At 35.6% G+C, this 18,945-nt stretch overlaps 3 protein-coding genes across 5 annotated transcripts; 2 read left to right on the forward strand and 1 right to left on the reverse strand.

Annotated features, from left to right (window-relative positions):
• Positions 1-2,059: 2,059 nt before the first annotated feature.
• On the forward strand, positions 2,060-4,777 carry tmem258 (transmembrane protein 258). The gene is made up of 4 exons (XM_079411791.1): positions 2,060-2,151; positions 3,121-3,230; positions 3,331-3,459; positions 4,410-4,777. Exons 1-3 carry the CDS (start codon positions 2,149-2,151, stop codon positions 3,455-3,457), a joined length of 240 nt encoding a protein of 79 aa, XP_079267917.1. The 5' UTR covers positions 2,060-2,148; the 3' UTR covers positions 3,458-3,459; positions 4,410-4,777.
• Positions 4,778-5,763: 986 nt separating this feature from the next.
• tmem138 (transmembrane protein 138) lies at positions 5,764-10,230 on the reverse strand. 3 transcript variants are annotated; one of them, XM_079411685.1, is made up of 6 exons: positions 10,066-10,201; positions 9,668-9,785; positions 8,150-8,583; positions 7,680-7,851; positions 6,932-7,007; positions 5,764-6,656 (listed from the first exon to the last, which is right to left on the reverse strand). In XM_079411685.1, exons 3-6 carry the CDS (start codon positions 8,275-8,277, stop codon positions 6,544-6,546), a joined length of 489 nt encoding a protein of 162 aa, XP_079267811.1. In that variant the 5' UTR covers positions 8,278-8,583; positions 9,668-9,785; positions 10,066-10,201; the 3' UTR covers positions 5,764-6,543. The 3 variants fall into 3 exon arrangements, with proteins under 3 accessions (XP_079267811.1, XP_079267813.1, XP_079267812.1); XM_079411687.1 differs by having other exon boundaries at positions 5,809-6,656; positions 9,668-9,809; positions 10,066-10,230; XM_079411686.1 differs by having other exon boundaries at positions 5,809-6,656; positions 9,668-10,220.
• Positions 10,231-10,619: 389 nt separating this feature from the next.
• cracr2b (calcium release activated channel regulator 2B) lies at positions 10,620-18,688 on the forward strand. Its single transcript, XM_079412414.1, has 10 exons — positions 10,620-10,665; positions 14,004-14,236; positions 14,318-14,429; positions 15,123-15,261; positions 15,499-15,645; positions 15,733-15,823; positions 16,814-16,909; positions 17,003-17,190; positions 17,483-17,554; positions 17,772-18,688. Exons 2-10 carry the CDS (start codon positions 14,006-14,008, stop codon positions 17,923-17,925), a joined length of 1,230 nt encoding a protein of 409 aa, XP_079268540.1. The 5' UTR covers positions 10,620-10,665; positions 14,004-14,005; the 3' UTR covers positions 17,926-18,688.
• The last annotated feature ends 257 nt before the right edge of the window (positions 18,689-18,945 follow it).

The following is an 18,945-nucleotide window of genomic DNA, read 5'->3' on the forward strand; positions in this document are numbered from 1 at the left end:
TCTCATTCTGATGGTTAGTGTTATAAATTTGTCCAAATCTGCTTCTTGCTTAGCTAGGAGCATTCTTCCGCATTCTTATGTCAGTTTTAAACAGTGGCCTTTATAATAGACTATCTGTATTTAGTTTTTTTTCTTGACCACTGACTATTTATACACTGGAAATGGCTTTAACTGCACCAGCTCATTATTAATGATTATGCAAATCGGGTTGTTTACCTCATGTTTTGTTAAGCTTCCCATAACTGCTGTCAAACACTATGGAGGATTTTAGCAATAATAAACGTTTCTGCTGTCGCGTCCACTGGAGAGATACAGTTAAGATACAGGTATACAGGTGTTGAAAGTATGAATAGTTACTGAGGTAAAGATATCAGCTCATCTCAAGAAAGAAAGAAACGAGGAACCATAAATAAAAGCACTGGATTTCTTTAAAAAAAGATGTGGAACCAACAGCAATCACAAACGCTGTGGCAAAAACACTGGATCATTTTAAACACTTCATATTGAGTTTTACTACATTACTTTTGTCACTTATTTCTTTCCCTTTCCTTCTTTTTTAATGCATTGTTCTAACTTTTGTATGCTGCTATATGCATACTATACTTTATATTATCCATAACCAATGATTGTGTTCAAAATAAATCTTTAGAGCAGTATATATGCAGTATATTCTTTTTTTTTTTTTTTTTTTTGCAGTATATTCTTGTACAGTTTCATCTGAACATTATTTGTCTAAACATCACTTTTGATCAGAGAATTTGTCAGACAATGTCCCAAATTTCCAGTGTTACTAAATAAAACTCATTCTAATTTAATTGTCTTTAAGATGCCCCCTCCCCCTTTTTTATTTAGTTTTTTTCGAGAAGAAAAATGAGCAGATTTATTGTCTTTCATGTAATCCAGCACTATGTAAATTTCAACACCATGGAGTCTTTTTGTCTCTGTTTGCTTCTTATCCTTGTCCACGTAACATTTTGATGTTCTAGATATTGTTTGAATATTTTAAAGTATTAAGGAAAGCCATAATGTAGTCTTTGTAAGGCTGGGTGATTCTGGTCAAATCATGAAGAGAACCAAGAAAGTGTTGACTGAAATGTTGTGCACTAAAATTACAATTTCCATAATGCCATACTAATCCATGATACTGCTTCTGAGTATAAAAAACATCTGGGATGAAATCTAATATATGGTTATTTTTTAAAAATCATTGGGAATATCACATATTCTGTCCTGAATAAACCAGCCTCTTGTGGGAGCACTTCCAGACTATGCACTGTAAATATGTTTTTCTAATGTTTCGGTGACATCTAAAACTGTTTAAATACTCTGTAATATATAAAATGTCTTTTAAATGTTCTTGTGAGAATTCTGTTTGGTTTTTATTATGTTATAACTCATATCTTTCATTATGTACAACACAATCTTTTATTTCTGTTCTTTTTACTCGTCATTAAATTCGTTTTTATAATATAATTTTACTACATTTTTGATTTGTTAGTTATCTGTCGATCATAATTGATTAAAAACAATGCATTTTTTATTTGTAACATTTTCAAACTTGTTTTAAGTGGGGTGAAACACCATTCCCTGTTTATCAATGGGTATAAAATTACAGAAAACTGATTATACCACCAAAGGACAAAAAAAAAAAACTGTCTTATGTTTACCTTTATGGCTTAAAGCGCGGTATGAACTAAAATATTAAAAACTGTTGATTCACTGTTGTGTTTGGTCTCATTTTCATTGCTTTTTCTGAGCTTTCTGAAAGCCTCTGTTGTATATTGATACATAATCGTTATTTTTAGTTCGTCTGCATAATTTGTCTCACTTTTTTGACATGTGTACTGATGTCATATTAAAAATGCATGATGCATAAATTAAATAAATATTTTTCTGGATACTAAATTTTAATTCTTCCTTGTGTGACAGTCAATGAAAATACAAATTTCTCAGAAAACTATGGAGCGTGATAATGCTGCTTAGGAGTTAATCGCCATTAAACAAGAAGAAGAAGAACTATGGAGCGTTGGGGCTTTTATTTTGTATTGTACTGTCAGTCACTCCTCTTCCGGTCACTAGTTCACGTACGTGGCTGACTGTTCTTGCTCTTCTTCCGGTCGGACAGATTCTGCCTTTAACTGTCACACGATGGTAAATTAGCATGATTTTACAGCATATATTGTGTTTCTTAAATGTCAGAGAGTCTGAAACGGTCAATAACGCGTCTAGTATTTTCTTTAATCGCTCGTCTTGTTAAATTGAAGCGGTTGGTAACTGTTAGCTTTAGCTGTTAGCAACAGTCAGGAGTCTGTGAACTGCTGAAGCTTTTTTTGCACTATAGGCACAGATAATGGCGTTATCCAAAGTATAATATGCATATTTAGTAATAAATGTCTATGTATAAGCTTCATGTGAACTTGTAATAATGTTATACATCTAGGTTGCAGTAATTGTCAGGTTTCATATTTGTGACCCTGGACCACAAAACCAGTCATAAGGGTCCATTTTTGTTTAAATCGATAACTATAACCTGAATAAATAATCTTTTGATGTATGGTTTGGACAATATTTGGCTGAGATGCAACTATTTGAAAATCTGGAATCTGAGGGTGCAAAAAAATCTAAATATTGAGAAAATCACCTTTAAAGTTGTCCTTAGCAATACATATTACTAATCAAAAATTACGTTTTGATATATTTACAGTAGGAAATTTACTAAATATCTTCATGGAACGTACACTTTACTTAATATCCTAATGATTATTAAAAAAAAAATCTATAATTTTGACCCATACAATGCATTGTTGGCTATTGCTACAAATATACCCCAGTGACTTAAGACTGGTTTTGTGCTCCAGGGTCACATTTGTGTTTTATATATCTATTAGCTATTTTGTTAAAGTTTAATCCATGTTTCTGTTCAGAATTCTTCTGTTTAAAAATGATGTCTTTTTAATCCGCACTGGAAAACTAATGTGAGTTCAGCTGATATGGATATTATACTTTTGTACTCCTGTTGTTTCCAGCTTCTTTATGTACTCTTTGTGTTGTTGTTCTAGTTTATTCTGTTTTGTCAGTAGTCATGTCCACTAATGTGTAAGTGACTGATTGTCTGTGCAGGAGTTGGAAGCCATGACGAGATACACCAGTCCGGTGAACCCAGCCGTGTTTCCTCACCTCACTGTAGTGCTGCTGGCCATCGGCATGTTCTTCACCGCCTGGTTCTTTGTGTATCCTTCGCTATTCACAGATTTGCATTTTGTAATCAGAAAGGTGCTTGTAAATTTTAGCCTGAATGTTTGTATATTTGCATCCCTGACTGTCTCTCAGATACGAAGTAACATCCACGAAGTACACGCGAGATCTGTACAAAGAGCTGCTCATTTCTCTGGTGGCGTCGCTCTTCATGGGCTTCGGCGTTCTGTTCCTCTTACTGTGGGTCGGCATTTATGTCTGAAAGTGAGTGTCTTTACACTCTTCAGCTGTTATTACACTTTATTTTTTATGAGATAAAAAAGGTAATTACAATATTTTTATCTCGCCATTTAAACTCTCTTCTCTCAATTCTGAGCTTATATCTTACAATTCGGAATTGAGAGAAGAATTGTGAGATAAAAGTGCTGCAATTACCTTTTTTATATTTTATTCCATGTCAGATACGAAACAAACATGAATCGTGAGATGAAAACAGAATTCTAAGGAACAAACCCTCAAAATTGCAATTACGGACTTCCAAATATTACCGTTTTGGTTAATTGTTTGAATTTTATTTTAATTAAAGTTTACATTTTTGTTTATTTTTGTAAACAAAGTTAAACGTAATCAAAATCAGCAATGTTGCCTAGGAATAAAACAAGTTTTTTAGTTAATTTCAGTTAAAATTTATTTTAAGCAACAAGTTTTTTTTTATGGTTTTTATTTTATTTTAATATAAGAAAAAATCACAATTACTTTTTTACTCCGCAGTGGAAACAGGCTTCTAAATATTACTTTTTTATTAATATCTTGAATTAGTTATTTTTTAAATTTAATTTTAGTTAAAGATTTGGTAATTTTGTTGTTTCATCATTTTTATTATTTCTAAATGTCTATATGATTTTTATTTATTATTTCAATTTTAGTTTATTTAAATTTACATGACAATGAAAAAGTTGCCTTGGAATAAAATAAGTTTAAGGAGTCCTGTCCAAACTCTTTTTTTAAAGCATACAGTTCCCTAAAATATCATTATATGGTTAAACGTTAAGATTTGTACTCATGGAAATTACTAAAGTAGTCAAACCTGTTCATTAGTGACCCAATACTTTTGGCAAAAAATTATTAAATTAAAATTACAGTAACTGCAATCCCAATTTTCCAGGCTGGCCACAGACTATATTTATGACATCTGTTGTATTTGTGTTCATCAGGTTGAGGAAATGACATGTAGGCTACAGGAAAACATTCCAAGGTGATCAGAACATTTTTTGCGGGACTTCAGACTTTACAGCAGAAGCACTGGGATTTTGGATGGAGTTTGCACTGGCATGATGGGCGGGATTGTGGGTTAATATTTCACAAATAAAAACAGTTTTTGTTTAAAAAATCAAAAATGATTCTTGGTTTTCATTTGATGTGTCCACTGTTAGAGATATTTTCGTACTTGAGGATTATTTTCCTTATTTAAATCTCTATATTTAGACATTTTCATGTGTTTGACTTTCTTTGTAAGTCACTCTGATAAAAGTATCTGCTAAATACATGTATATTTCATTCACATTAAAAATATTCCATGCGTGTAATCCTAAACAATAGGATACTTTATAATTAAAATAATATTATTTTAATTAATAGCAATCATAGAAAAAATATTATACAATCAGTCATTATTTTTCACACAGCATCATGTCAAGCAGGGCTTCACCAACAGTGCTTCATCTGATTAATTAGTAATTCATTTGTTTCTGACAAACACAGCTTTTGGCTTCACAAGACATTAACTGATGGACTGGAGTGGTGTGGATTATTGTGATTTTTTTATCAGCTGTTTGGACTCTCATTCTGACGGCACCCATTCACTACAGAGGATCCATTGCTGAGCAAGTGATGCATTGCTACATTTCTCCAAATCTGATGAAGCATACCATCTACACCTTGGATGACCTGGGGGTGAGTGCATTTTAAAATAAAAATTTTGGGCTGAACTATTCCTTTAATTGGTGTTTTGTACGGTTTCCTGTTAACATCAGTATGTTCCTGATTGTTGTACAGGATGTGAGGAGAGAGTTGGCTGGGTATTTGAAAACATAGCATGCTATTTGTGTCCTGCAGGCTGTTTGTGGAGCGTAAAACCCCAATCCAAGCTTAATCTGACTGATCAGAATAGAACAGTCTGTCAGCGTGGAGATCGTCACCTGTCTCAGAGATAAAGCGACTACAGACATATGCCATGACGACTGAAAGAAACAGTTCACCCAAAAAATTGTTAATCGGATCAGATTTAGAGAAATGCTCAGGTGTTGTTCTTTCAAGGACCAGGAGACTAAAAGGAATAGTTCATGGAAAAAAAATATTTACTCTCCCCCAGGCCATCCAAGATGTAGATGAGTTTGTTTCTTCATCAGAACAGATTTAGAGAAATGTAGCATTACATCACTTGCTCACCAATGAATCCTCTTCAGTGAATGGGTGCCGTCAGAATGAGAGTCTAAACAGCTAATCCAGAAGTAATCCACATCTCTCCAGTCCATAATAAATTTTCAATTTTGGTTGAACTGTTTCTTAAAGAACACTTATGCTTTATTTCCTATTTACATAAGAGATACAAATCAGGCCAATGGAAAATGTTTATTAGTACAACATTTTGACAGAAAAATACGATCTCGATTTCGGCATAACAAGTGCACTGGCGTTCTTCTGTTTACTCACTTTGAGTAGTGTTGGGTGAACAGTGAGGCACTTTGTTGATGCTCTGTCGACTATTTACTCAAAATATACCGAACGTGTGTCACTTGGAGGATGTTTATGAAAATATTAAACAGTATATTTAAAAAAAAGTCACAAACAAAAATTCACACGATTCCTTGAGACCAAATACCACTCGTCGTTTCAAAGGCAAACCGAAGTGAACGAAATCTCTCGTAGTTCGACTGTACGATCAAACGCTGCTCAAGCAATGATCCAGAACCATATAAAAAGACATTATAGTACGTACTACGTTACTCAACAAGATGTCTACGCAACCAACATGTAAGAAGCAATTTATGATAGTTGTAGTTTTACACCTGGTGCGGGCATTAAGATCATTTGTACTATTGTACTAAGATGTGTTTAGAGACATTCAGACATCAGACGTCATTAAAAACACAAAATGAGATCTCTCCAGTCGCCAATGTGCTCCATGGAAGCCATCTTGGCTCTTTCCTACAATTCAGAAGTTTATGGTGGTGGGGCTCTGAATGAGTCCATCTGTTTTGTTTCTTAAAATGCTTTGGTCATGTGTTGTATTGCACAACGTTAACGTCCCCCGTGCACCATTTTGGGTTGGTTTCCAGGCGTTTCGTTTCACTGTCGCGCTTTAGCGAATGCGTCACGGAGCCACGGGGAATCTTCGTAAAGTCTGGGGTCTCCCAGATACTCGGTTGTGCGTTTGTAGAAGTAGTAATACAACACAGCAGCTGGGGAGACACAAAACCATCAACAGGCAGTGGTTAACTTCTATGGAAACAGCAAAACTGCTAAATAGTAAAGAGCGATTAACTGTCTGAGTGGAAGAAAATTGTGCCTCTGGTTTGATCACACCTCTACAACAGCTTTAGTGTCATGAGAGAGAAAGGTTAGGCCTGTAACTCCAAACATACAGTAAGGAATTGAGGGGCTCTTGACGAGATTGACAGTGATCCTCACGTGAAATCCAATTGGGAGTTTGGCTAACGTCTAACGGCCGGCTTACCCAGTCTCTGGAACACAAAGAGAACCTGCAGACCGTCCGTCCACACGAAACGATTGGACTCCATCCACCTCAGGTTCTGACAGGAAATGAACAGAATGAGGGAAAATTAGAATTCTAGAAATACAAATATGGACAGAATTTTGAGTGCAATGTAAATCTTTATTATATATAATATTTTATATATTATACATTAATTTTCTGCAAAGTCAATTTTGGACACAATCTAAAGTTTTAATTGATATATTGTACAATAATCATTTTCTACAAAATTTCAGAAGAATGGCTTTAAACAAGGGAAAGAATCAATTTTTAATTGATATACAATAATAGTACAATAACAATTTTCTACAAAAATTAACATGAAATGAACAGAATGAAGGAAAATTAGTATTTTAGAAACATATTTAGAGATTTATTTTTTATTATATATTAACATTATACTATAATTTAAGAACAAAATAATCAGAATGGGTTTAAAAATAAAATGAAACATTATTAATTTTAATTTTATTTTAGCTTTAATTAAAATATTATACAATTATAATTTCTGCAAAAATGCAGCTGAATGGATTTAAACATGGCGAGGTGTTAATATAACTTTACAAATGACTTTCTGTGCCCACAGAGTCCATGTAGGATCTAGTAATAATGTGTGTGTGTGCGTGTGCGTGCGTGTGCGTGCGTGTGTGTGTGCGTGCGTGTGTGTGCGTGTGTGTGTGTGTGTGTGTGTGTGTGTGTGTGTACACACCATGACCCAGCAGTGAAAGCAGATGCTGAGAGTCAGATAGAGTGCAGACAGTATCAGCAGCGCTCGGAATCTCTCCAGTAACAGCGACACCAGCCCCACCTGGAACACGTATGTGTTGAACATCATGAGAAGAATGATGATCACGTTAAACAGGATGCCGATGTCCTGAATTCTGCGGAAACCAGACAGATATCCGATATGATGTTAGAAAACATTCATGCATTTGCTTTGATTCAAAGCATCTTGCATTGCATTCAAGTTTTACATTTTATCAGTTCATCTGGGAATCAAACACATCACATTTCCATTGCTAAACCTTTGCACACTTGTTCTAGAACATTTTGTCTATATAGTATTTTGAAAATATGGCACAAAAGTGCTTATTTTCTAAATATTTTCTGCTTTTAATATTAAGCAAATCAGATTGATTCTATAAATAATGTGACTTGTGAAATCTGTAATGCACTCACATGAAGAGCACGAGCTGTATGACCGGTGCGGCCCGCAGCAGTTCACTGAAGGAGTTAACGAACAGGTCAAAGGTCAGCAGTGCCAGCTGGATCAGTAGCACCAGCGAGTAGTTATTGGTCTGGAGCATATCTGCAGCGATCCGGAATATACTATAAAACAACTCCACGGCCCTCCGCCATATGAAACTCTTCAGCAGACGCCTGACAAGGAGATCATCTCGCTGTGATTATATGGAGGAAATTCCATCTCACTTCCTGCTACTCCATGAAAAACCAAAGCACAGCGAGGATAATTCCAGGAGTTGTTCCACCGGCCGTTTAATCCTGGCGTCAGCCATGCTGGATACGGTGATGAGTAAACATTCAGATGATCTGGGAATATTAATGTTCCTGAAGAACTGAAATCCTCATCAGAGCGTGTTAAGATGTTCCTCCTGAATGGAGTGTGGAGAAGATAAAAATCACATCAGAAAAACCTCTTCTATCTATCAAGTATCTATCAAATGTATATCTGCCTGTCTATCTCCTGAATCTATTAAATGTCTATCTGACTAGCTATATACAGTGGTGTGAAAAAGTGTTGGCCTCCTTCCTTGATTTTTTTATTTTTTTTACATGTTTGTCACACTTTAATGTTTCAGATCATCAAACAAATTTAAATATTAATCAAAGATAACACAAGTAAACACAACATGCAGTTTTTAAATGAAGGGAAAACAAAATGCAAACCCACATGGCACATTAGCTTGAGGTCACGAACAGATGGCCGGACATTGTCCTTCAGGATTTTTTGGTAGACAGTTGAATTCATGGTTCATTTATCACAGCAAGTCTTCCAGGTCCTGAAGCAGCAAAACAGCCCCAGACCATCACACTACCACCACCATATTTTACTGTTGCTATGATGTTCTTTTTCTGAAATGCTGTGTTACTTTTACGCCAGATGTAATGGGACACACACCTTCCAGAAAGTTCAACTTCTGTCTCGTCAGTCCACAGAGTATTTTCCCAAAAGTCTTGGGGCAAGCACTTTTCCACACAGGGCCATGTGGGTTTGGATTTTGTTTTCCCTTCATTTAAAAACTGCACGTTGTGTTTACTTGTGTTATCTTTGATTAATATTTAAATTTGTTTGATGATCTGAAACATTAAAGTGTGACAAACATGTAAAAAAAATACAAAATCAAGGAAGGGGGCCAACACTTTTTCACACCACTGTATCTAGATAGAAAACAGAAATATAAAATAGATCTATCTGTTAAATCTGTCTATCGATCAATCTAACTTTTGAATGTTAAAATGTCTATCCATCTCTCGATCGAGATATATATATATATATATACTCACACATACATACTGTATATCTATTGAATGTCTATTTTATCTATATATTTAATGTCTATCTGTTGATCTCGCTACAGATCTATCTCAAATATATCTATCCTATTAAATGTCTGTCTGTCTATTTAATGTCTAACTATGTCTGTCTGTCTGTCTGCTGGATGTTAGTGTCCTCACCTGTGGCCCTTCAGCGGGTGTTACAGGGAAGAGCAGCGGGTCACTGTGAGGGGATTACGGGTTAATGTCACTGAGTGCTCTGGGCATCTCTAATCTCCCTCAGATGCAGAACTCCATACTAAACAAAGAGATTAAGCAGCTTCTGAAATATCGCCAATCAATTCATTAGATTGTGTATAATAACAGAAGAAAATCTCTCGTGATTATCGATCATGTTGAATGTTTCTGTATGTGATTTTGTACAAATTAATAACATCAACAGATTCAGTTAAGTACAATGAAATTCTACAACAGCATATAAAATTAATTCAACAAAACTACTTCAAACCAAAGCTGACGAACAAGAGATTTAACCAGCTAAAAAGGCTAACTGCTAGCAGCTAACCAAACGCACACACCTTTAAACCCGTGCAAGTCGAAATCCAGCTCCCTTGATTCAGTCTGAATCGTGAAATCATCCTGATTTCTCGTGATTGCCACGGAGAGCTTCTGATCGCGAGCTACAGCAGTGCACGAGCGCTGCCGCGTCTCCCATGGCAACGGCTCGAAGATCCGGTTACCGTAACGACTGAAATATACGTATAGAATAAATACATATTTTTTAGTATTTTCCCCCTAATATATATTAAAGTAAAAAAAAAATCAATAATAATACTAATGCGTTTCTAATATAAAATAAATTACGTCAAGTTAAAGTTATATAACCTAACCGTTTGTTTATTTTATTGTGTATTTATGTGTATCGATGTGCCTACTGTTATTATTTTGAATTGTAAAACATTTTTTACAAGGTAAATAACATTTTTATTTCATAAACGCTGTTCTGTTTTTTCAAATTGGCGAAGCCTCCAAGATGAGAAACTGTGTGAGGATGTATTATAAGAGGTACGGTATTCTGGGGCTCTTGGTTCTCTACTGCCCCCTGCTGGATGAACACCAGCATATAACAAACACACCTGACACGATACACACCTGAGCAACATCGCATCACACGTCTGGTATGTTGTGTTTCTTTATTTAATTGATTCATTTGAATGATTATGTTGCTATTCAATTTAACGCCAGTTTTATCTTCGTAAGGTCTGGCTTAACAAATTAAAAAGTGTTAACATACGTTTTAAATCATGCATGAGGTCTGAAGTGATGGACAATGTCTACTAAAACCCTTCTAGAACTATACTTAGTCTAAATTGTATTATATATGCCCTTCATCTCCTTGAGTACCTGGTTTTACCATGGTATATGATGGTGGTGTGCATAAGTATTAAATGTACCAATACTTTTATGTCTCTTTTCCATTCTGTTGATAATATTGTGAAGTATTAAATGGAAATATATTCTGAGAAGTAGATGAATGGGTCATTGCACATATGTTCTTGAGCATATCTGAGTGTTTATGGGTTTGCAGTTTCACCGCTTTTGTTTTTCAGTTTGATTTATTGAAAGTGGGTGTTAATAAAAGACTTTATTCATAATATATGAGTTATATATGAGTTCCTTTAACACAGACCAAAAACATGCTCGTCTGAAGTTGACATATGGCTGACTTTATCTCTCAGGTGATTTTGGTGTGTAATTGTAGCAAGGGAAGTTTATTTGACCTTGAGTGTTGCAATTCCTCTATGGCTTTATTGCAGGTGTAAACATGCCATATATTTTGGGATTCGCACATAACTCGAATCACAAAATCAGTGTTTAGTTTTAAAACACTGGCCCTTAAAGGTCGCAAAATGTCATTGCAAATAACAAATTGTCAGAATGTCTCCTATAGCCTATGATGCAAGCTCACTTCTCAAGCAGAACATTTGACAAATGTGTTGGAAAATGCCTAATGCAATGACTTTGTGTCACTTGAAGCAACTGTGTGTAGTTTTATGTATTTTTGGGACATTGCAGCCCCCTACAGTTAAGCAAGTGAAGAAGCTCACTGTCTTAAATATATTAATTACATTGGATCACTGTACCAAAATTGTTAGATTTAAGACGGTGTCTTGTTATACTCCTGAAGCCATTCGGCCTATTAGAAGTCAGTGCACCATCAGAATGATTCTGAAACTTGCACTCTAAAAAATGCTGGGTTAAATACAGCGCAGCGCTGAGTAAAATATGTACAAACCCAGCGATTTGGTTGTTTAAATGTTTAACCCAACCACTGGGTCAAAACAGAGTTCGTCCACATTTTACCCAGCACTGAGTTGTATTTAACCCAGCATTTTTTAGAGTGTACATGATATATTAAGGCTAACAACTTGCAAACATACAGTTGTTTTAAGTGTCCAAATATTTTGTGGCTATATATATATATTGTAGTAAGGTTCAACCAACCAAAGAGTTCTTTCATGTAAGTTTTATTTAACTGTTGGGGCCCTTGTGATTGTGTCCTCTGCAGGGCCGTGACGCCTGTTTTATCTTCTCGGCAATTTTATATGATCTGAGCATATTGCTTTCCCGATATTATTGATTTCAATCAATCACAATCACTCGGAGCTCTTGTTCCAACCACAACCCAAACCATTAATTCATTAGGCAAATATTTCATGTTTCATATGACCTGTGGTCATTTAGTATGGAGGTATTTCCCCTGTGTCCTGCCCTCTCCGCATGGCTGGCACAAACTCGTGATTATGAGCAAGAGCTCTGAATGCTGTCTATGTAAACCGAGCTAAAGTCTTTATTTGCATTTCACTTTGTTTTTGCACACACTCCCTCTCTACATGCGTGCACACACACACAGTCCTGTCACATGACTTCATCCTGTTTTGCAGTTCATATCCTGGAGATCTCCAGAAAGCCAGAAAAGTTGAAGAGAAATAAAATGTGACGTGTATGTGTGCGCTAGTAACCTGATTTCTACATGAGTAAATGTTATTGTAATTTGACAGATGACCATCAGTTGCTGGTGGACGTATTTGTTCATGGCATGAGAGGAAGTGTCTTAAAATCTTAATGCCACGTCCATCTATCCTTGCGAAATTCCCATGTGCTTTGATGCTGCCATGTTTCCCACCAGCCTGCTGATTATGTAACAATTTGTCACATAGCTGTGGACTTTTACATTTGATCAAATCATGAACTATGTTATAGGCCTCATATTTGTGTGAATTGATTAGGGATTGACCAACACATCGACTGTGTAACATTTTAATGCATCTAGCCTTGAAGTCATTCAACTATATACAGTATAGTGTTGTTATTGTTAACTACAACTATTAAAAATCATTAACAAAACTAACTGAAATACAACAATTACTAAAACTAAAATGGAAGGACAGAAGCACATAACAAAATTGCTAACGCCTGACTAAAATGAAAACTAAAAATATAATTAAAATGTAAAATATTCATAAATACTATAATGGTATATAAATAATACAAAAATATTCAAATAGAAAGCAGTTATTTTAAATAGTAAAGATATTTCACAATTTTACTGGTTTTGCTCTATTTTGGATCAAACAAATGCTCGTAACACCAAGTCTCAGTCATTGTTCAAATAAATACAAGCTAGTAAGGGAAGGAGAGAGAGATAGAGGGACAGATTAAGTTTTTTTTTTTTTTTTTTTTTAGTTTAGGATGAAGTCAAGTAGTGTCGAAAGATGAAAAAGATAGATATTGTAAACGCATTTTATTGGCATTATATCAACCATTGGCTCCCTATATCAGCATTACTGGCCCATATCAGTCGAGTTTCTCTGCTATTGCAGACGTGGAGCAGGTCACTCAAGCAGGCTGGACATTTACTGAAGGAGTAGTTCTGTTTTCTTTAGCTTCCATGTGATCACAACTGCTATATAATATCAGCATAAACAGATGTCATTGTGATATGTCAATAGTGCGGGGGAATTACAGCCAGCTAATATTGAGCGCCTCGGACCTGCTTGAAGAACTGTTTAACAGCCTGGTTAACGATTATTTGTGGATATGTAAGAAGCAGGATATTTCAGATGCCCTCAGCATTCTCCAGTATTGAAGCTGACTTTGACCGTCAGTCAGTGTTTTACTAAATCACAGTTGAAGTGCAGTAATATTAAAGAATGTGAAGTTAATATTCTAGCAACAAATTTCTAGCATCTAGCTTTTTTTTTTTTTCATCCTTACTAAAAATAAAAATGCTAGGTTAAGCAATATTTAGAACATATTCAGTTGTTAATATGCAAGCATTTGGAGCTGGATTTTGGGCCTTTGAGGGCATGACAGAACAAAAATAGAAACTAAGTGTCCAACAGAATGGCTTGCTTTGTGTTAGTTGCCACACATGTGGCCAATTAGAGCAAGTTTTTTTTCTTATCATGGTTTAACCACATTTCTTACCATTTTTATTCCTCTCTTTCTGCAGTTATGTCTGGCTGGTTGAAGGACGGGGTGGTGCTGGAGGGGACAGGCAGTGGTCAGATGTCGCCCCGCTCCAGACTGCGGAGCCCCTTGCCGAGTCGGACGGCGAGGTTACACTCCTCAAACGATGCGACCTCTCCTGACTCAGACAGACAGGACAGAATGAGCAAAGCTAAAGAGCTCTTTGAGCTGTGTGATAAAGAGGGGAAAGGATTCATCACAAAGAGAGACATGCAGGTGAGCCTGGACGTCTATGTTATATCATTTCTTTATACTAGGGATGTGTTTAATGTGTCTTATCATGTTTAAATCCACCAGTGGCTTCAGCAAGAGCTTCCTCTGTCTCCTGAGCAGCTGGAATCAGTGTTTGAGAGTTTGGACAGAGACAGAAATGGTTATCTCACACCCCTTGAGTTTCACACGGGCCTAGGTTAGTGTGTATTAAAATAAAAAAAAAAAGTGTGTGAAGTTTGTTATATAAAAATGTTTAGTTGTGCTTATATAGATAAAATCATAAAGTTGTGGATGTGTGAATAAAATAAAAAGTGTGTATAAATAATTATTATTTTTTTATTTTTAATTAAAAATGTACATAATAAAAAATAAAATTGTATTTTAGTATGATTTATATGCTATTATAGTATTTAATTCAAGTTAATTGATTAATAATTTCATTGTAACTACTTTTATTTTTTAAGTTTATATGTTAAAGTTTTCATAATTTTATTGTGCTTTTGTCATTTTTATTTGTTTTTTGTATAATTCTGTGTAGCTTTAATTTTATAATTTCAGTTGTAGTTTCAGTAATTTTCTTTCAACTTATTTATTTCAGTTAGTTACCAAAACAATTCTTATTTCTAATTGCATTTCTAATCTAATTCTCATTTACATTTACATTTTTTGTCTAATATTTATATTTTATTTCAGCAATATTTCAATGACTGAAAATTATATTAATAGATTTATAACTGGATACCACTTGCTGCATTAAATATACAACACATTTTTTTTTTACATATTTGGTACCATTTCACATAGTATTTTTTAAAAGTAGTATGCAGTAAGCTATAGTATACAATGTGTATGATATATGGTTTAATTGAAATCTCTCTGTCTGTTTTAGGAGAGCTTGTTGGTTCTGGGCCGGAGGAGAGAGCGAGGAGCGGAGAGGGAGAGATGGTCGGAGAGGAGAGAGTAGAGCCGATGGAGATCCGATTCACACACATCCTCATGGAGCTGGGAGCTGATAAACTCTTCAAAGAGTAAGTAAATATATACAGCTATGGTCACCACTGTGTAACAGATAAGATATCGAGAAAGCAGTGCGTGTCTGTTTGAAGTTTAGATCAATATTGGCTTGACAAAGCCAGCATACTCTTATTGTATGCATTTAGGTTAACATTTATGGGCCAAACTCTGCTTTTTTCACTAGCACTTTACACAACGTTTATAAGAGCTTTTGTTTTAGAGATGATTTTATTCTTTTGCTCGTGTGTTAGTCAGTGGGAGCTGTGTACTCTGTGGTGTGAGCTCCAGAGGGACAAACCTGAGCTGCTGGGTGTTTTGGAAGAAGTTCTTTCCTACACTGTGTCTCATCTTCAGGATGCACTCAAAGAGAGAGACAATTTAGAACAGGCACTGTACAGGTCAGCCTTCATTGCATTCTTTTACTTGTTGTAAAATAAACATGTCTTGAGATAAATGAAATGTGCTGAAGTTTAAACGTCCTACAGGAGAGAGGAAGATCATGACAGAGTGGTCCGGTCCATGTATGAAGACATGGAGAGTCAGTTAAAAGAAGAGAGAGAGAAACGACAAACTCTGGTAAATATGCACACAAACACACACACTATAAATATGAAACGCGGATTTAAGTTTGACAAACCGTTAGAAAGGGAAATGTTATTTTTATTAGAGAACAGTCCTAGTGTTAGAGGAAATTATGATATTGTTCATGGTGGTTATTGTAATGATGGTGATTATGGTAATGAAAGATGATGTGACAATATTGTTCATGGGGATTATGATGATAGTAATCATAGTTCATGGTTATTGTGATAGTAATGTGATGTTGATAATGATGACAGTGATCATGATGGTGATTATTGTGGTAGTAATGGTGACGATGATGTTGATAATGGTGATGATGATGATAATGTTCCTGGTGATTATGAGACCAATGGTGATGATAATTATGATAGTGATGGTGATAGTGATATTGTGGTGATGGGAATAATGTTCATGGTCATTTTGATGGTAATTATGATGATATAGATTAGGGGGATAACATTGTTCATGGTTATTATGATGGTGATAATGGTGATTATGATTTGATAATGTGACTGTTCCTGGTGATTATGATACCAATGTTGATGATTGTGATTATGATGATGATAATCATATAGATCATGGTGATTGTGATAGTAATGGTGACAATGATATTGATTATGGAGATAATATTATTGTTCCTTGTGATTATGATATCAATGGTGATTATGATGAAATAGATTATGGTGATAATGTTGTTCATGGTTGTATGTAATTATTATAATAATGATGATTATGATAATGGTATTGGTGATTATGATGGGATAATATGATTGTTCCTGTGATTATGATACCAAAGGTGATTATGATTATGGTTATCATGTAGTTCATGTTGATTGTTGTGATAGTAATGGTGACAATGATATTGATGATAATATTGCCCATGGGGATTATGATTATGATGATATTGATGATGGTAATGTGATTTGGGTGATGTGATATTTTGGTGATGATGATGGTGTGATGTTGGTCTGCTCTGTGATGAAGGACAGCATGAAGCAAGGAGACAAGAAAGAGCAACTACTGCAAGAACTGAGGATGCGAGGACAAGAACTTGAGTTCACGCTCACCAAACAGAGAGAGGTACAGACTCATCATTCACTCGTCAACATGTTTGATTTATTAAACCAGCAGCAGGCTCCGTCTCACCCCACCTGTGTGTGTGTGTGTGTGTAGCTGGAGAGCAGGATCAACAGTCTAAGCACTGATCAGGCTGACACTCGCAGGGAAAACCGCCAACTGCAGAACATCAACCAGCAGCTGCAGGACCAACTGGACCAGAGCCGAGAGGAGCTCCAGCACGCTCTGAGCCAACTACAACAACTACAGAACACCATCAAACAACAGCAGAGCGGCAAAGAGAGGTGCGCTTTGAGGTTTACTTGTGAAAATGCATTGTTTGCATTACTATTACTACTACACTCCAAAAGGGGGGTTTGAACGAATGCAATAGATGAAGCACTTTGGTTCCTCAAAGAACCTTTTTCCACTGTAAAGAACTTATTGTAGAATGAATGTTAAAGGTTCTTCATGGAACCAAAAGAACCTTCAGTTTTAGGAAAGTAATGATGAATAGTAAAGAACAAACAAACATAAGCTGCTGTTTCCTGATGATATGCTTGTGCGTTTTTCATGTCCGACTGTTTCTCACTACAGAGAAGTCCTGAAAGTGTCCCGAAACATGCAGAAGGAGCGGGAAAGCCTCATGAGACAGCTGGATCTTCTCCGGTAGGGCTATCCAACTGAAATGGTCACACCTTTAGTATGTAGTATGATGAGTGTTAAAGTGTAGGCGTGTGTATATTGCTCTTATCTGAAATATAAGGCTGTCAGAATTAGCCCATCTCATTGATAACGAGATTTGATATCAAGGCTGTTAAAAGTCCTGTGAGGAGGAGCTTTATCTTCAAATGTAACTGGAATTCTCTCACTTTCTCTTTTGTAGAGACATGAACAAGCGTCTTCGGGATGATAAAGATGCCCATCAGACACAGAAGACGGTTAGTCAAAAATACCCCTTCATGTCTCCCACTCCTTACCCACCATGCCGCTGTGTTCACGCCTTCTCACCATGGGTGCGCTCTATTTATCCATTTTAACCCTGCCTTTTGCCCATGTAACATAACCCACAATGCATACCTGCTAAATGTGAACACATGCATTCATCTGGATGTATTCCTATGGCTTCTGCAAGCCCTTGTTCCCTCGGGAATTCGAAACGTTGTGGATGAAGCCGGCAATGCACTTGCAAATGAATATTCACATTTCCCAGGTGCAGCTCTGGTTAGTTTATTCTCTGCAAAGCCTTGTTCCATTCGTCAGCATCCAAGAGGAACAAAAACGAATGACTTGAAGAAAACTCAATGAAGACCTTGTGTGGAACACAAATGGAATTTAGCCAATGTGCGCCAATGAAATGAGTCACATTAGAAGAAAGATTGTTCCTTGTTTGGTCTGTTACAGAAACAAGTGGGATTCCAAGAGAATGGTTATTTCTGTGTAAGAGCCTTAATCACTTAATTACCCTCTTTTGTTTGTTTTTTTACACAAAGAAAGCCAGTCAGAAAAAAAAGAAAAATATCACTTAATTTACCAATCACATTTCAGTGCCTTGAAATACATGGCACTTTACCTCATTAACTCTTATCTTATTTCATATTTTTTTTTATATTTTGTACTTGTAATTTAGTACAGTTTTGTTTGGTGGTTTCTTTTGAAATGAGCAGTTCTGTCCAATGACAGTTTATGTGTTTGGTCTCTGATTGACGCAAAATGAACAAAATGTAGATCATGTTAAGATTTAAAGTTGAACAAATGGATATGTTGTCAGACAGTAAACAATAAAAATGTTTATTCATCTTGATTCATGTCATCATTTTGGGTGATTTACATGCATGCACATACACAAGTGCTGTTGTTTCAAAACCACTGTCACACATTTTACATAAAAAACATATTTTTGATATATAAAAGCATTGCAAACACTTAATCAAGTGCATCACCTGAACCAACTGTTTTGCAGCAGTTACTGCTCTGGGAGACCAATATGCATTTTTTTTACTAAATAAACTAGACATTACATTTTCTCAATTTTCATTTTAAACAATCTGCATTAAAGA

This window comes from Barbus barbus (genome assembly GCF_936440315.1).
Source record: "Barbus barbus genome assembly, chromosome: 48".
Lineage (NCBI taxonomy): Eukaryota > Metazoa > Chordata > Actinopteri > Cypriniformes > Cyprinidae > Barbus > Barbus barbus.

Excerpts from the sequence above, each read along its gene's own strand:
- tmem258 (XM_079411791.1), top strand. Across the intron at positions 3,231-3,330 it reads TTCACCGCCTGGTTCTTTGT|ATACGAAGTAACATCCACGA; the intron begins GTATCCTTCGCT and ends ACTGTCTCTCAG.
- tmem138 (XM_079411685.1), bottom strand. The coding sequence starts at position 8,277 with ATGCTCCAGACCAATAACTACTCGCTGGTGCTACTGATCCAGCTGGCA. Across the intron at positions 7,008-7,679 it reads GCTTTCACTGCTGGGTCATG|AACCTGAGGTGGATGGAGTC; the intron begins GTGTGTACACAC and ends ATTTCCTGTCAG. Across the intron at positions 6,657-6,931 it reads CTTTGTGTTCCAGAGACTGG|CTGCTGTGTTGTATTACTAC; the intron begins GTAAGCCGGCCG and ends GTGTCTCCCCAG.
- cracr2b (XM_079412414.1), top strand. The coding sequence starts at position 14,006 with ATGTCTGGCTGGTTGAAGGACGGGGTGGTGCTGGAGGGGACAGGCAGT. Across the intron at positions 15,646-15,732 it reads TTAGAACAGGCACTGTACAG|GAGAGAGGAAGATCATGACA; the intron begins GTCAGCCTTCAT and ends AACGTCCTACAG. Across the intron at positions 15,824-16,813 it reads GAGAGAAACGACAAACTCTG|GACAGCATGAAGCAAGGAGA; the intron begins GTAAATATGCAC and ends TCTGTGATGAAG.